At 45.8% G+C, this 17090-nt stretch overlaps 1 protein-coding gene across 2 annotated transcripts in view; it reads left to right on the forward strand.

Moving 5' to 3' along the window:
• Positions 1-17090, forward strand: part of LOC147673695 (sodium/potassium-transporting ATPase subunit alpha-2) — a 393987-nt gene that overhangs the window by 288903 nt on the left and 87994 nt on the right. For both annotated transcript variants that reach the window (XM_086947613.1, XM_086947614.1), the window contains exons 12-13: positions 8051-8240; positions 14088-14263. In XM_086947613.1, the coding sequence (XP_086803739.1) occupies positions 8051-8240; positions 14088-14263 (366 nt within the window). The remainder of the gene's footprint in view (positions 1-8050; positions 8241-14087; positions 14264-17090) is intronic.

Consider the following 17090-nt stretch of genomic DNA (forward strand, 5'->3'; position numbering starts at 1 on the left):
CGCCTCCATTTTGTTTGTTGTTCTCGTCGTCCTCGTGTGCCCGCCCCGCCTCCCAGCTGAGACGCCCTCCCACTATCGTCAAATACCTCTTCTCCCCCTACAAGCGCCGTGACTCGCTCCTTCCTCACGGGCTGAGGGGTCGCTCCCAGTGTCCCTCCAGACATCTGGTATCCCAGCGTTTCTTGCCCTCTAACTGTTTGCATTGCTCTGTGCTTGTGCTCACTTTATTGATTGCATTGGCGCTCTGTGGCTGTGCTCGCTCGCTGCCTGTTATCTGATTGCATTGGCGCTCTGTATTTGTGCTTATTTTACTGATTGCATTGGCGCACTGTGCTCATTTTACTGATTGCTTTGGCGCTCTGTGTTTGTACTTCATTCGCTGCCTTTTAATTTCAGTCCGCCTGCTTGTGGTGTCATTGTGTCCGCTTCCCTAGCCTTACCAGCGCGTTTACCTGTAGCGCTCCGCTGTGCCTCCCCCCTCCGCCTCCATTTTGTTTGTTGTTCTCGTCGTCCTCGTGTGCCCGCCCCGCCTCCCAGCTGAGACGCCCTCGCCCCTCCCCTTCCACCATCCATATATGACAGCTGTTCCCGCGCGCAGCGATCACGCGCAGCGACCGCGCCCAATCCGCGCCGAAGGTGCGCCAAAGGTAAGCCCGTCTACGCCCGTCCGCGCCTGGACCGCGCCCAGCGCCAGACCCCCTGCCCCTCGCGCTGCCCAGCCCCCCGCGTTACCTACGATGCCGCCACCCTCCTAGCCCTTAACCCCGGTCGCGCCCCCAACTGCGTCCAAGCCGCTCCTGGACGCACCCATGGACCGTTCTCCTGCTACTCCTGCAAATTCATCGGCACCGTCAACAACTCCGCTACGACCACACCACAGATTCCCGACCCCAACCACCTACAATGCATCCTGCTCAACACCCGCTCGGTCCACAGACACGCCATCGACCTATGGAACCTACTAGACACCATCTCTCCAGACATCGCCTTCCTAACGGAAACATGGATGAACGCTTCCTCCGCACCAGACATCACCATCGCCATCCCTGAAGACTATAAGATCACTCGCAAAGACCGTACCAGCCACACAGGAGGAGGAATCGCTATCGTCCATAAGAAATCCATCCGCATCTCTACCAGCTCCGACGCCAACCTCGCTAACTCCGAACACCTCCACTTCCAGATCCACATCGACCCCAAGACAACTCTTAGAGGCACCCTCCTCTACAGACCACCAGGACCCCGCGCAAAATTCAGTGAAGACATCACGGACTTCATCACCCCTCACGCGCTCCCCTCCAAAGACTACATCCTTCTGGGAGACCTCAACTTCCACCTTGAAAAGATCAACGACCGCAACACCGCCACCCTCTTAGACAACCTCGCCAACCTCGGACTTAAACAACTGGTCACTTCCCCCACCCACATCGCAGGTCACACACTCGACCCCATTTTCACCTCCAGCAACCATGTCTCCTTCAGCCACACTACGGATCTCATCTGGACTGACCACAGCTGCGTTCACTTCACCTACAACAAGCCGAAACCCATCATCCACCTCCAACCAACTCTACAAAGAAACTGGAACAAAATCACCACGGATCAGATCTCCACATCGCTCCTTCAAACCTCCCCAGCCCTCTCTTCTAACGTCAACGAAGCCGCCTCCAACCTCACCCTTTGGCTATCCAACACCGCCGACACCTTAGCACCACTGAAAAAACGTCAACACAAACTTGGCAACAAGAAGGCCTCATGGTTCAACGATGATCTCAAGAAGTCCAAGAAACTCTGCCGCTCCCTTGAAAAGGCCTGGAAAAAAGACCCATCCACCAGCAACAAGGACGCCTTCAAAAGCGCCACCCGTACATACCACCAACTGATCCGAAAAGCCAAGAAAACAGCATTCAAGGATCGACTCGACAACAACGCCCACAACAGCAAGGAACTTTTCAACATCGTCAAGGAATTTTCCAACCCCTCGGCCAACTCCAACGACATCACCCCCTCTCAAACCCTCTGCGACTCCCTAGCCTCTTTTTTCCACAACAAGATTGCTGACATCCACAACAGCTTTGACAACCAACCCGGAAGCCAACCCACCCTACCATCTGCTGACCATCTTCCCCCCGTAAACACCCTTAACGCCTGGAACCCAATCTCCACGGAGGACACCATCCGCCTGATGAATTCCATCCACTCTGGATCCCCCACAGACCCATGCCCTCACCACATCTTCAACAAAGCAGACTCTGTCATAGCTCCGCACCTCCGAGACGTCATCAACTGCTCCCTCAACTCCGCCACCTTCCCGGAAGACTGGAAACACGCTGAACTCACCGCCCTTCTGAAAAAACCAACAGCAGACCCCACCGAACTCAAAAACTACCGCCCCATCTCGCTTCTTCCATTCCCGGCCAAAGTCATCGAAAAAGCCGTCAACAACCAGCTCGCCACCTTCCTCGAAGCCAACAAATCACTCGACCCCTCACAATCTGGCTTCCGAGCCAAACACAGCACTGAGACCGCCCTCATCGCAGCAACAGACGACATTCGAACTCTACTGGACAATGGAGACACAGTCGCCCTCATCCTCCTCGACCTCTCTGCAGCCTTCGACACAGTCTGCCACAGCACCCTTCTACAACGCCTCAGAAACATCGGAATTCAAGGAAAGGCACTGGAATGGATCACCTTGTTCGTCACAGGAAGAACCCAGAGAGTCCGCCTCCCACCATTCAAGTCCGAAGCCTCTGAAATCATCTGCGGCGTACCTCAAGGATCCTCACTCAGTCCCACCCTCTTCAACGTATACATGAGCCCCCTCGCGACCATCGCCCGCCAACACAACCTCAACATCATCTCTTACGCGGATGACACTCAACTAATCCTTTCTCTCACCAAGGACCCCAGCACCCCCAAAACTAACTTACACGAAGGAATGAAAGAAGTCGCCGAATGGATGAAACAAAGCCGTCTGAAACTGAACTCAGACAAAACAGAAGTGCTCATCTTAGGTTCATCCCCCTCTGCATGGGACGACTCCTGGTGGCCGGAAGCCCTCGGAAAAGCACCCATCCCGACAGACCACGCACGGAACCTTGGCGTCATCCTGGATTCTTCACTCTCAATGAACAGACAAGTCAACGCCGTATCCTCTTCCTGCTTTAACATTCTTCGCATGCTCAGAAAAACATTTCGCTGGATCCCCTCCGAGACAAGGAAAACAGTCACCCACGCTCTAGTCACGAGCCGACTGGACTACGGAAACACCCTCTACGCAGGTACCACCGCTAAACTCCAGAAGAAACTACAACGAATCCAAAACGCCTCAGCCAGGCTCATACTAGACATCCCACGAAACGAACACATCTCTGGTCACCTTAAAGACCTCCACTGGCTACCCGTCAATAAGAGGATCACTTTCCGACTGCTTACCCACGCACACAAATCACTCTACGACATCGGTCCAGATTGCCTCAACTCTCGACTGTCCTTCTACACCCCCTCCCGCCAACTTCGCTCTTCCAGCCAAGCCTTCGCCACTGTACCTCGCATCAACAAGACCACCATGGGAGGCAGATCCTTTTCATACTTGGCTGCCAAAACATGGAACTCACTCCCCGCCTACCTTCGCCTCACCCAGAATCACCTAGCGTTCAGAAAGCAGCTTAAAACGTGGATATTTGACAAATAATCCTCCTCCCCTTCCTAAGCGCCTTGAAACCCTCTGGGTATGTAGTGCGCTATACAAATTTTATGACTTGACTTGACTTGAATCTACCCCACTCCAACCCAGTCTACACCACTTCAAGCTATCCCACTCCTAGCTATCTCGCTCTAATACAACCCACTTCACTCCAGTCTGCCCCACTTTACTTCAATCTACCCCACCACAATCCACCCACTCGATACCACTCCAATCTACCCCTCTCCACCCTAATCTACCCACTCCATCCTAATTACCCCACTCCAATCTACCCCACCCCAATCTACCAACCCTAATCAACTCCACTCCATTCTACTCCACTCCAATCTACTCTACCACACTACACCCCACTCAACCCCACCCCGCTGCAATCTACCCAACTCTACTCTACCCCACCCTCCTCTACCGCACTCCAGTTTACCCCACCCCATTCTAATCTACCCTATTCTAATCAACCCAATCTACCCCACTCAACCCTAATATACCCCACTCCACTCCACTCTTACCCAATCTGTCTCACTGCACTGCAATCTCGAATCCACTTGATCCTGTCCAACTCTACTATACCCCACTCCACTCCAATTTAATCCACTTCACTCTGCAACAATCTAGCCCACTCTAATCTATCTAATCTATCTACTCCAATCCACCCAATCTACACCACTCCACTCTACCCCAATCTACCACACTCCATTCCACCCTAACCAATCTACCCCACTCCACTTCACTCTAATCTAACACATGCCACTCAAATCTACCCCACTCCAGTCTAATCTAACCCACTCCATCCCACTCCAATCTATCCTACCTCACTCTACCCCAAACTACTCAACTTCACTCTACCCCACTCCAATATGTCCCACTCCAATCTACCCTGTTCCCATCTACCAGACTCCAATCTACCACACTCCACCCAAGTCTACCACACTCCAAACTATCCCACTCCTAACTAGCTCACTCCAATCCACCCCACTCCAGTCTGTCCCACTTCACTCCAATCAACCCCACCACAATCCACCCAATCTATCCCACTCCTCCCTACTCTACCCCACTCCATTCCAGTCTACCCCACTCAGCTCCACCCCTCTCCACTTCATTCTGCCATACTTCCATCTACCCCACTCCACTCCAATCTCCCCATTCATGTCTACTCAACTCAAATGTACCCCAATCCACTGCACTCCACCCTTCCCCAATCTACCCCACTCCGCTCCAATCTACCCCACTTCAATCACACAATTGCCCCACTCCATTCTACCCCTACAATCTACCCACTCTAATCTGCCCGATTCAAATCTACCCCACTTCAATCTACCGAACTCCACCCCAATATGTCCTAATCAAACTTCTCCAGTCTACCCCATCCCACCCCAATCTATCCCACCCCAATCTACGCTACTCCATTCTACTCCACTTCAATCTATTCAACCCCACTATTCCCCACCCCGCTGCAACCTACCCCACTCCACTTTACCCCACCCCACTCCAGTCTACCCCACTCCATTCCAATCTACTCTATTCTAATCATCAAATCTACCCCACTTCATCCTAATATAACCCACTACGCTCCACCCTTACCCAATCTTTTGAACTCCACTAAACCCTACACCAATCCAATCAAACCCACTCCACTCTATACTAACCTCCCCACCCCCAATCTACCTACTCTAATTGACCCAATCTACTCCACTCCACACTACCCCGATCTACCACACTCCATTCCACCATACACAATCTACCCCAATCCACTTCACTCTAATCTAACACATGCCACTCAAAACTACCCCACTCCATTCTAATCTAACCCACTCCCCTCCAATCCACCCCACTCCACCCCAATCAACCCCACTCAAACCTACCCTACCTCACTCCTCCCCAAACTTCTGTCTGCCCCACTCCAATCTACCACGCTCCCATCTACCAGACTCCAATCTACCCCACTCCACCCCAGTCTACCCCACTCCACTCTGCCCCACTTCACTCCAATCTACTCCACTACAATCCATCCAATCTATCCCATTCCATTCTAATCCTCTCCACCCTAATATACCCCACTCCACCCTAATCTACCCACCTCAAATCAACACCACTCCACCCCTCCCCTCTCCACTCCAATCTGCCCTACTCCAATCTACCCCAATCCACTCCAATCTACCCCACACCAGTCTACTCCTCTAATATCTACTCCAATCAAACTGCACTCCACTGTTCCCCAATCTACTCCACTCCAGTCCAATCGACCCCACTCCAATCTACTCCACTCCATTCTACTCCACTCTACTCTACCCCACTACACCTCACTCCACTCCACTCCGGTCCAATCTACCCCACTCCAATCTATTCCACTCTATTCAACTCCACACTGCTCTATGCCACTATATCACTCTATAATTTACCCCACTCCCATGTACCCATCCAGTCTACCCCACTCCAATGTGCCCCATTAAAATTTACTCCACTTCAATCTACCCCACTCCGCCCCAATCTGTCCTAATCCAATCAACCCTTCTCCAATCTACCCCAACCCATCCCAATCTACCCCACTCCACTCTACCCCCAATCTACCCTATCCGAGTCTACCCCATCCGGCCCCACTCCATGCCACTAACTATTAACCTTTCTGATCAGTAGCCACACTGCTGTACAACATGGCCAAAACACAATTGCATAGGCGAGACCTATTGGATTTGACAGTGCTTGTTAAAGATGGGCCAGTTAAACCATTTGGAGTTAAAGTGTCCAGCTGAAAGAGAACAGGTGTTTATAAATTGTTAAAGCTGTTTATAAAGCCGACACTGGTGGTGATCACAATTTTTTGATTTCACCTATTTGGGGTCAAATCTGGCTTATATGCCTCAGTAAATGGTGGGTGAAAATGGGCTCACCCAAAAAAATGTCTGGTGTGCCAAGCACCAACTCTAACTTTCTGTGCCAATGAGAATGGCTGACAGTCTGGCAGCAGTGGAGGTTGTGTCCCATATTTCTGGGTCAACCATTTATACCACGGTATCCTGGAACCAAAAAGTAATGAAAGTCTCTCATGTGCAGAGAAAAGCTCTCTTCGCATATTGTTAGTTATGTTATTCCTCACTTTGGGGAAATCTGTCTCTAGGAATGATATGTGATGATAAATTTGTTATACCAGACCAGCCAATACAGATCATTTTGCAAGTACTTTAGGTCTCACCGTGGCTTCAGAAGATGATTTGAGGGAACAGTGATGGCAATGAGGTTAGAAAGGATCAAATTAGGCCGCAGGCTGGTGTGGAGGAGGTGCGTCAGCCACAACAGTGTTTTGGTGGCCAGTCGCCAAAGTTCAAATGAGGCTCTACGTTCTTGGTCAAAATCTAGTCCCTTAGTACAATTGCAGCAATGTGGGCTATCAAAGGTTATTTGGAGAAGTCCACCTCTCCCAGCCACAGGGACACATTCTGATTAAGAACTTTGTTTATTTGTGAGATGGTGCAAAATCAGAGTCCATCTGCCATTTTTGCAGGCAGGGGGGCATCATTTTAACTAATGACATTGTGCATTTCCACATGCCACAACGAAAGATATCTGGCCCTTTGGGCACTCCACTGGCAACAAGAGAAGACAAAAACAGGCAATGAACGCAATGATACAATATTGAGTCTAATCCTCAGGTTGCAGTAATCTTATGGGGGTGTGTGTTTTAAATTAATTCCCTTAACCTAACCACTAATATTGCAATATATGCAGTCAAAAGGCCTGAAATAATTAGTTTTCTGTGTTCAAAATACCCCCGTTTACTCTTGGAGGTAGTCTTCTAATGACTACATCGCGCAATATATTTTGCCCGTGTTTGCAATTCTTAATGGGAACCAGGCCTCAAATACTGACAGACTGGTAATGGTGAGTTTTCTGAGAATGATCAGGGCTAGAGAGAAAAAGAGAAAAGAGTGTTAGAGAAAAAATACTTCCATGCAATTTCTCACAAGTAAAAAATAATCCAGCCTTCCCCTCAACTCAGTGGGAAAGAAATCACTCATACCTACTTAATTGCAGAAATTTTGGTTTGCTGTTGAAATTCTACTCACTTATCAAAATGGGCATAAACACTGGTATTTCTCATGCAGCACTTGTTGAAAATAGATTTTCCACAAAGTGGAATTCTGATTCTAGCAGAAGTAGCCAACCCAAATTCCATCCGAAGCATAATTATCACTAAAGCCTCACCTTGATGAAAATTGATTCCTAATTTGCACATATTATATCTGAGAAATTAGATAGCTGATGTACTTTCATTGTTGTGGTCATTGCTAAAAAGATCTTAAACCTTGAACTTTTTGAAAATCTTTTCTCTCTGTTTTTTATTGTCAGCTGTCAGTTCATGAGCGGGAGGACAACAAAGAAGGGTACATTCTGGTGATGAAAGGGGCCCCAGAGCGGATCCTCGATCGATGCTCCACCATCCTACTACATGGACAGGAAGTGCACCTGGATGAAGAGATGAAGGATGCATTCCAGAATGCATACTTTGAACTGGGGGGACTTGGAGAGAGAGTTTTGGGTGAGTCTGTGTCTCCAGAAGGCACTAAAATTGAGAAGTCTATGAACCTGATTTAGAATTTGGCACACAGGGTGCTCAAGGACAAATGCTGCCAAATAAACTGAGCGTCCCATCAGTGGCATAACAATCTGTACTTTGTAACATAGTCATTTTGAACTTTTGTGTATTTATGTGGTGGGGGAAAACAGGCACAAAGACTAAGGGGCCGATCACGATGGCGGAAGGACCGCCAGCCATGCGGTGGCGGTCCTTCCGCCATCGGACCGCGATTTCCCCCCCGCCAAATTACGATGGCGGGGGGATCAGACTGCGACCATGGTGGACGCAAGAACCGACCACCACAGACAATCGCACCGATTGCCTGGCGGAAAGGTTTGCATTTATAAAATGGTGGCGGTGCCTATGATGGCACGCGGAGTTACCTGCTCAATTATCATACTCACCTGGGCCCATAAACATGCACACTTTGAACAGGTAATCGGCCTCTACCTCCTGCCTATCAGGATTTTATTCACTTTAGGACTTTATACCTGGACACTTTTGACTTACCAATCCTTGTTACCTGTATCTTAATTCCTAAGGGATCGAATAGGGTGTTAGACTAATAAGTAGAATATAGACATTTATCTTCATGGATGATCACAGACTCGGTAAAGTTTAAATGCTTTATGCAAGCAAAGTCTTAAATGTCAGAGTCCATACAATAGCAGTCAAAGCCTTTTTGATCAGGAAAATAATAACTAATGCATTGATATGTAGAAATATTACGGGATTTCTTTTAAACATTGATACCTGGGAAGGGTGAGAAAGGGAAACAGTACAATTGATATACCACACAGATTATATTTACCTAGAATGGTGTGTAAACTAACCCTGGCCACGGGCTGGGGCAAAGACCAGGCTCCCGATTAATACGGTCCCAAAGAGAAAGGATAGGTGGAGATTCAGATCGGGACCAATAAGGATCAGGACAGGACAGATGCAGGTTAGGACAGGTACCCTCTGCTAAGTGCAACACCAGTGTCACACACCCCTCTCTGCAACTAACAGTCGAACCCCAATTGGGTTATTGATTTTTTCTCCCTCAGCAATTATCGAATCTTCTGACAGAGTGCTCCGCCAGCACCTCTGCTCTCGATTTCCTATAGCATGCCTGCCACGTAGTGCAGTGAAATGCATAACATGCATTTTGAACATTGCGGCGGGTGCTGCATTCGGCAGCACCCACCACAATGTTAAAGTGCCAAATGCGATCGCCATGGTGGCGGTCGCATCCTAATTGGGTGTGTGGAACCGCCGCATGTATTGCAGACGGTCCCGGTCACCACCATGATGGCGGACGGACTCCATTATGTCCGCCATCGTAATCGGCCCCAAAGTTTGCCTCTGAACGCAAAAGCTATGCTAGGAAATTCATCATAAAAACACCAGTGGTTGTATTTTGGAAAAAGTATGGCCATAAGAGTAACCCAATACGATTTCAAGTTCCCACAAGTGGAGGTTATGTGAAAAATTGTTTGCTACAGGGAAAATCACAAATAATAATAAATGTAATTATTGCAAGAACTTTAACAATGTACATTGAAACATTTTTTACTAGGTGTTTTGGTGTTCTGATAGGCCTGCCCAGTCGAGTTTTCCCTCTGCTTCCTGATCGGAAAACTTTAGTCCATGAGATGGTACTGAGTTGTCTGGACTACTGTAACGGCCTGTTGATTTCTGCTAATGACGCTTCACTCAGCAGACTGCAGGTAGTCCAGAATACGCCGGCACGGTTGGTCCTCAATGTTCCCTCCAGGACCCCCTCTCGTCCTCTTCTTATGAAGTTGCACTGGCTCCCTATCCGCCAACGGGTCAGATCTAAAATCTACTGCACCATCTATAAGTCACTGCATAATTTGGGTCCCACTTACCTCTCGGAGAAATTCATGCCATAGGTACCATCGAGATCCCTCCGCTCGAGTGCTAAACACCTTCTTGTGGTGCCTCGAGTGAGAAAGGCAAGATTAGGAGGAAGAGCTCCCTCCCAACTTGGCCCTCCATACTGGAATGAGCTTCCCATGTCTTTGAGACAGTGCTTGGATCACTTAAATTCAGGAAGCTGCTTAAGACCACTCTTTTTGGTGCCTAATCTTGCTGGAACTTCATCGCACCCTCACGGTCTGTCCTAAGTGCAGAGATACCCCTTCGGGGATCGATTCAAGCGCTATACAAGAATAAAAATACAAATAAATAAAATAAATACCGCTATTGTCTGAATTGTTTTCCAAGATTTCTAATGCAAGTCATGACAGTTATGGGCCAGACAACGTCCATAAACTATATTGATATATATATATATATATGTTTAATCATTTTTTAAATTGATTGTTCGACATTTTTGGTTATATCTGGTATATAATTAAAAGTGGTATAAAGATAAACGCTTTTGACGCGACAGTCTGGTGACTCTTGATTCTTCTATCTGAATGCATTATAAATACACTTTGGTAATCTGTAAATTACTGTATTGTGACCAGAATTCAGTCGCAAATCATTAATACCATACTATTCTGATTTGGTATTTGAAAGGGACGTCTCTTCCAAATACAGAATGAGTATTTGGTCTCAAACCGAAATTGTTATGTTTTGTTAAAAAGTTTTTGTAAAGTGCAACAATTACCCGGAGACATCTTGGCACTGCCATGATGAGGAGAAGTGCATGCCCATTAATTATTAAAAAGACAGGTTTTGAGAACCTTTATAAAAGTCAGTAGGTCGGGCATACGTGAGGAGGGCGTTCCATAGTTTTAAGACGCCCTACTACTAAACCCCCTCCACCTTAGGAAGAAAGCCTAAACTTAGGAACAGCATTCAAGGCAGTGCTTGAGCTTAGCAACCTTTCTGGCTGGTACCATCTAAACCTATGTTTAAGGAATATAGGGCCTGAATCTTGTAAGGCCCATTGGGTGATATACAAGGCCATGAAACTTACTCTATGTTTTACTGGAAGCCAATGTAGCTTCTGTAAGGCGTGTTTGGCTGACTGGGTTTTAAGAATTCCCAATAGCAGCCTGGCTGCTGCGTTCTGGAGAACCTGTAGCATGTTGGCATATTGGAAACGTAAGTTGAGAATAAACTATTACAGCAGTTAAGTTTGGCTAAACAAGAGCAGTTCCTACAGTTTTTTTGTAGCTTAAGGGGAATGAACAACATGATTTTGTATTATCTTGAAGTGTAAAAGGATGCTGATATAGTGGCATTCACTTGATCACTGAACACAAGTCTGTTATCCATTAGTATACCCAAATTCTTAACTTTGCTAACAGATGTATTTAAGGTTCATAACTCTTAAGACCAACAAGATGGCACCCAGAAGAAAGCATCCTCCTCGAACAGTAGAACCTCCATCTTGCTGGAATTTAATTTGAGGCACTTACGGTCCATCCAATCACTGAAAGCTAGCATGCAATTATGACATCTTTGGCCGGTTTATTAAGAGGGTCGGAAAAGAAAATACAATTTGGGTATCGTCGGCATAGGAAGTTAAAAAAATCTGAATTATTTGATCAGCACTGCCATGGACGTCACATAAATATTAACCGCATCGCTGCTGCGGCGATTTTTGCGCTGTGCGGCTTTTTTAAAATAACCGCGTTACATGACGAGCTCAGCTCATCATCAGCACATGCCACCCATGGGTGATGACGAGCTGAGCTCGTCATCAGCATCGAAAGGGCTAAACAATGTGGGACTTTTATAGGATCCCTGGGGAACTCCATAAGGCAAGACTAAATGTTCTGACTCAAAATTATTCAGGGATACTGTTTGTTCCCTTCCATTTAGGAAGGAGCTCAGAAGGGACAGAGCATGTCCCTTAATTCCAATACTGCTGAGATGGTCAACCAACAAACTGTGGTTGACCGTATCAAAGGCCGCCGATAAAATCTGTCTTTCCTCAGTGGCCTTTAACATCGCAGTTTCTGTGCTGTGTGCAGCTCCTGAAACTGAACTGGGTGAGGTCCAAGAGCTCATTCATCTGTATAGAAGTAGCCAGTTGCTGATTTAAAGCTTTGTCAATTATTTGGGCAGGAAATGGTAGACTAGATATGGGCCTATAATTGCTAGGGTCATTGGGGTTCTAGGCTAGGTTTCTTCAGCAAGAGGAGAATAGATGCCTTTTTCCATAGAGTTGGAAACTATCCTACAGAGATAAATGTATTAAAACATTTTCATGAGGTGGTTGGCCATGACCTAAGGGGTCAGTTGTAGAATGGAGGCAGGACTAGGGTTGAGAGGTGAGCCTGAGTTAGTCAGAAAATGGAACGCTCTCCCCTCAAACCTCAGAGCCGAGCCAAACCTCTTTCGATTTAGAAAATCCCTCAAAACCCTCCTTTTTCCCTGATCCGCTCCACATGTTTCCTGTGCCCCCCGTTAGGAGTTCGAGGTTTCAGCGCTGGGATACTCAAGGGTGACTACGCGCTATACAAAAACCAAAAATAAAATAAATAAAATTAGTGATTTAAATCAGATCAGTGACTTGTTCATTGGTCAGAGCGGTGAACAACGAAACAATGAGGTTTGCATCCTTGTAGTGGCTTGACCTATATTCTTCAGCATCAAAGGTGGAAGATGAAGAGAATTTATTAAAGACAATTATGAATTAATACATTATCATTAATAAACAAATTAAAGAAAATTGTGATTCGGTAGCATGTTACTGAATCACAGTTTGTGTTTAATACATACCAAAATGCTTTTTTGTGGTTTCATATGGTCCGTTTCTGCGAATCAGTCTGTTTGCGACCACATAAAAGTTTGATCCAGCTGTCCCTTAGTACCTAACCTGTAACGATTGTTATGCTTCTTGAAACACATCTAGATCGAGCAAAGTCCCTGCAATGATGGTAGTAGTAACAATAACAAAATATTTATTACGTATTTGGGTCATCCATCAACCCTGACCCTCACCACACACACATGCACAGCCTTAATGGGAAAAAGAATCTACAGATGGTCATCATGTACTGGGACTTTGTGGGTATATGGTTTGGTGCCACCTGAAATATTGCTGACAACACACAAAAATACAAATTTATTTTTTGTGATGACAACTTCTGGATCCAACCACTACAGGGGGGAATAATAAACAGTCTGTTGCGAAATAAAATTTTGAGCTCGAAACTATTACTTTCTTTGGTTCTTCACCAAATTAGCAACTTCTCGAGGCACAATACTTCATCAGGATTTTTGTTTCTCACAAAGGCAGTACCTTGTGAGACTTGAACTGCAGAATATGCATTTTGTGAATGTTTATATTTATGCATTCTCACAGTTCTCTAAGTTGGAAAGGCAGGGGTGTTGCTGTTTTAATGCGGACCTTGCTAAAGTCCTTCGTGGCCACAGGGTTGAATTAGACTTAGTATGTTTCATTTGATCATTTTCCCTCACCTCATTCAGTTTACTATTGCATACAAATATTTAGGGAGAAATATCTGCTAAACCAAATTTACCTCCAGTCAATAGGTGGCACATAGATTTCTGCTGATGTAACATGCCTTTTACTACTATATGTAGCACACACTCCTATGTATTTGGCATATGCATTTGTTTATGCTGTACTTGTAGTTCTATAAGTAACTAGACTGTGTATTTCTGTCAATGGCATACACATTACTGCATCGATCACATGTATTCTACGTATTGCATATATTGGGTTTTCTTCTGCTTGTACAATTACCTCATCTTCAAAGCAAGAACATGGAGTATATTTTTCCCAGTTGGTTTATGTCCTGTAAGTGCCTTGAATGTACACTTCGCTGCTCTAGTTAATAGATGCGTTGATCATCTCCCTCTCTTGTTTTCTAGGTTTCTGCCACTACTTTCTGCCTCCAGAACAATTTCCACGTGGGTTCAAGTTTGATATAGAGGAACTAAACTTTCCCATCGTCGACCTCTGCTTTATTGGACTGATTTCCATGATTGACCCCCCTCGGGCTGCAGTGCCAGATGCTGTGGGAAAGTGCAGGAGTGCCGGGATCAAGGTGAGATGCTCCTGTGAACCATGAAGTTTAAATTATTGTCCAATTTAGTTGGTTGTATTATTTTACTTCATAGTTTCTTTTAGCCTTTTGTTCTGAGTTTCACTTCTTTCACTTTAGCCTTCATTGACTGGACAACTCTGGAAGGACAGAAAGAGCACATCCATTCCACACTTTAGTAGTATGCGTAAAACTGATATAATAACAGTGTAATTAAAGTGATAGTCAAAAGACAAGTTCAACACAGCCCATCACACTGTTATGACCTGTGCCCTATCCATGTCAAACAGTAACACACTGTCCAAAAGTACCTCATAATCCAACCACTAAATAACTTCAAACTTTCCACCATTCCAGTCCAGTGCTCCTATCTACTCCGCCAGTTATGTAGTGGAGTCTATCAAAGTAGTCTCACTATCAGAAATAAAATGTAGATAATTGCAATGCCATAAACAGCTACCAAAATTGAAAATCCTGCTTTTGTATGAAATTGCTTCTAGATTCACATGCTGCTATGTATGATTCCCCCATCTAGTGGTTGGGTCTTGAGCTGCTGGATTTCAGAACTGTTTTATACTCTTGGTGGGCGTTGACATAGGGAGAACCTAACTATGACATATGCAGTACACCTTCAAAGACCCCTAAACTGACCACCATTAGAGATACTTTTTATCCACCATTGGGTTCGTAGGTGTGCCTAGGGTGCTCCCCCATACGTTTTTGAAAATTCACCGAGAGACCTTGAAAGAAAACCAAAGTTATTGAGATCGCAGTAGATATTGACACTCAATGCTTGATTGAAATTGCTGTGATATTCCCGGGAGACTTTGACCTAATGGGAGAATGACATTTTCTGACGGTTGGTTCCCTCAGATTCCTTGACACCATTTTGTAGTGTGAACATGATTTTCAAATTCTGCACAAACTCCCATTGAAAATATGTTCTTAACTACAAACATCCAGTATGTATGTTCTGCCTTCCAAGGGGCTATACATCTAGGATTAATTTGCAGTTAAACCCAAATTATTTAATTCACAGGGACAAGGTATTATTTGCACATTGTAAGGCTGCAAATATAGCAAGAATTTCTAAACTGGAGAGGTAGAAGAGAAATCTCCGTCTTTGGAGGACATTGACTTATGGGAAATGGATGAGGTTGAGGCTATGGAAACTTAAGGTAAACAACAGAAAGTTCAGTGTATAATAAAGTGGACCCTAAGAGTACAATGCACAATCTAAAAAGCAAGAACAAAAAATGGAGGGAGAAGGAGGTTAGACCAAACCAGGTCGGCCTCCAGTCAGTATATGCAATACAGGAACCGAATATGAAGGGTCCAGAGACCTGGTTGGTGTTTTGTGGTTACTGCTTACTAAGTCAGTGTGTACCAGATTATGTAAGAAAGAAAAATTTCTTTCTAGAGTCCCCTCACTCACCGGGGTTGCCCCACGGTGACATGCTTCATCATTGGGGCCATCCCAGTTCTCTACGAAAAGGGGCGTGCTGCGACAAGGCGACTACGCTGGAGCACTGGTTTTGTGAGATGACTATGTGTGGTGTAAGTGTGGTGATGGTGGAGTGGGTGTGAAATTAATAATACCGTGCTAGTGGGCCTCAACAATTTATTTTGCTCCTAGTGTGGTATAAAATTAAAAAGGGGTAACACTGTATTCTAACTTTAATTGAGCTAGATCAGTGTTATGGTCGACATGTTTCAAGCTCCCCCAAGCTTTTCATCAGGACCATACAGGGTCGAAATGATAAACGAGTGTTTGGTTACACTCCATGGTCTTAGGCAAGGGCAGGATCGCCTCGTGGAAACATTGTTCCTATCGGCAAACCCGCTCGGTACTACCTGATCACTCCTCACCCGACCGCATACTATGCGGTCGGGTGAGGAGTGATCAGGTAGTACCGAGCGGGTTTATCATTTCGAGTAAATTACAAACCGTATGTACAGAAAAACACGCATGTTTTATTATTAACAGCGTATAGTGTAAATAATTAGTATTTATTTTTATAAAACACTTTTTTCATTTGAATATAGGAGTGGAAATACAGGGCTGGACCCTGTATGGTCCTGATGAAAAGCTTGGGGGAGCTTGAAACATGTCGACCATAACACTGATCTAGCTCAATTAAAGTTAGAATACAGTGTTACCCCTTTTTAATTTTATACCACACTAGGAGCAAAATAAATTGTTGAGGCCCACTAGCACTGTATTTTTAATTTCACACCCACTCCACCATCACCACACTTACACCACACATAGTCATCTCACAAAACCAGTGCTCCAGCGTAGTCGCCTTGTCGCAGCACGCCCCTTTTCGTAGAGAACTGGGATGGCCCCAATGATGAAGCATGTCACCGTGGGGTAACCCCGGTGAGTGAGGGGACTCTAGAAAGAAATTTTTCTTTCTTACATAATCTGGTACACACTGACTTAGTAAGCAGTAACCACAAAACACCAACCAGGTCTCTGGACCCTTCATATTGGGTTCCTGTATTGCAATCTAAAAAGCAGTCATAGGTGATGAGAGACACAGCATCCAAGCTGCCGAAAAAAATGGCAGTCGAAAACTTTAGGGAAAAAACTGGAACCACACAAATACATGTCCTTGATGTCAAACGATATTCGGTCGAAGGAGCTCAAGACACTTTCTATCAGGCCCATATACAATGCAGGTAGTGCCAGAAGCAGTTGGCTTGACTTCCCAGGACGCACAAGCTTTGAAGGGAAAGGAGAGGCAGGCAGTCTCGATGGAAGATTCCTTCCCGGATCAAAACATCTGACACCATTGTTGATGAGAGGAAGAAAAGAACACTCAAG

Source organism: Lissotriton vulgaris, chromosome 12 (genome assembly GCF_964263255.1).
Source record: "Lissotriton vulgaris chromosome 12, aLisVul1.2, whole genome shotgun sequence".
In the NCBI taxonomy this organism is placed as follows: Eukaryota; Metazoa; Chordata; class Amphibia; order Caudata; family Salamandridae; genus Lissotriton; species Lissotriton vulgaris.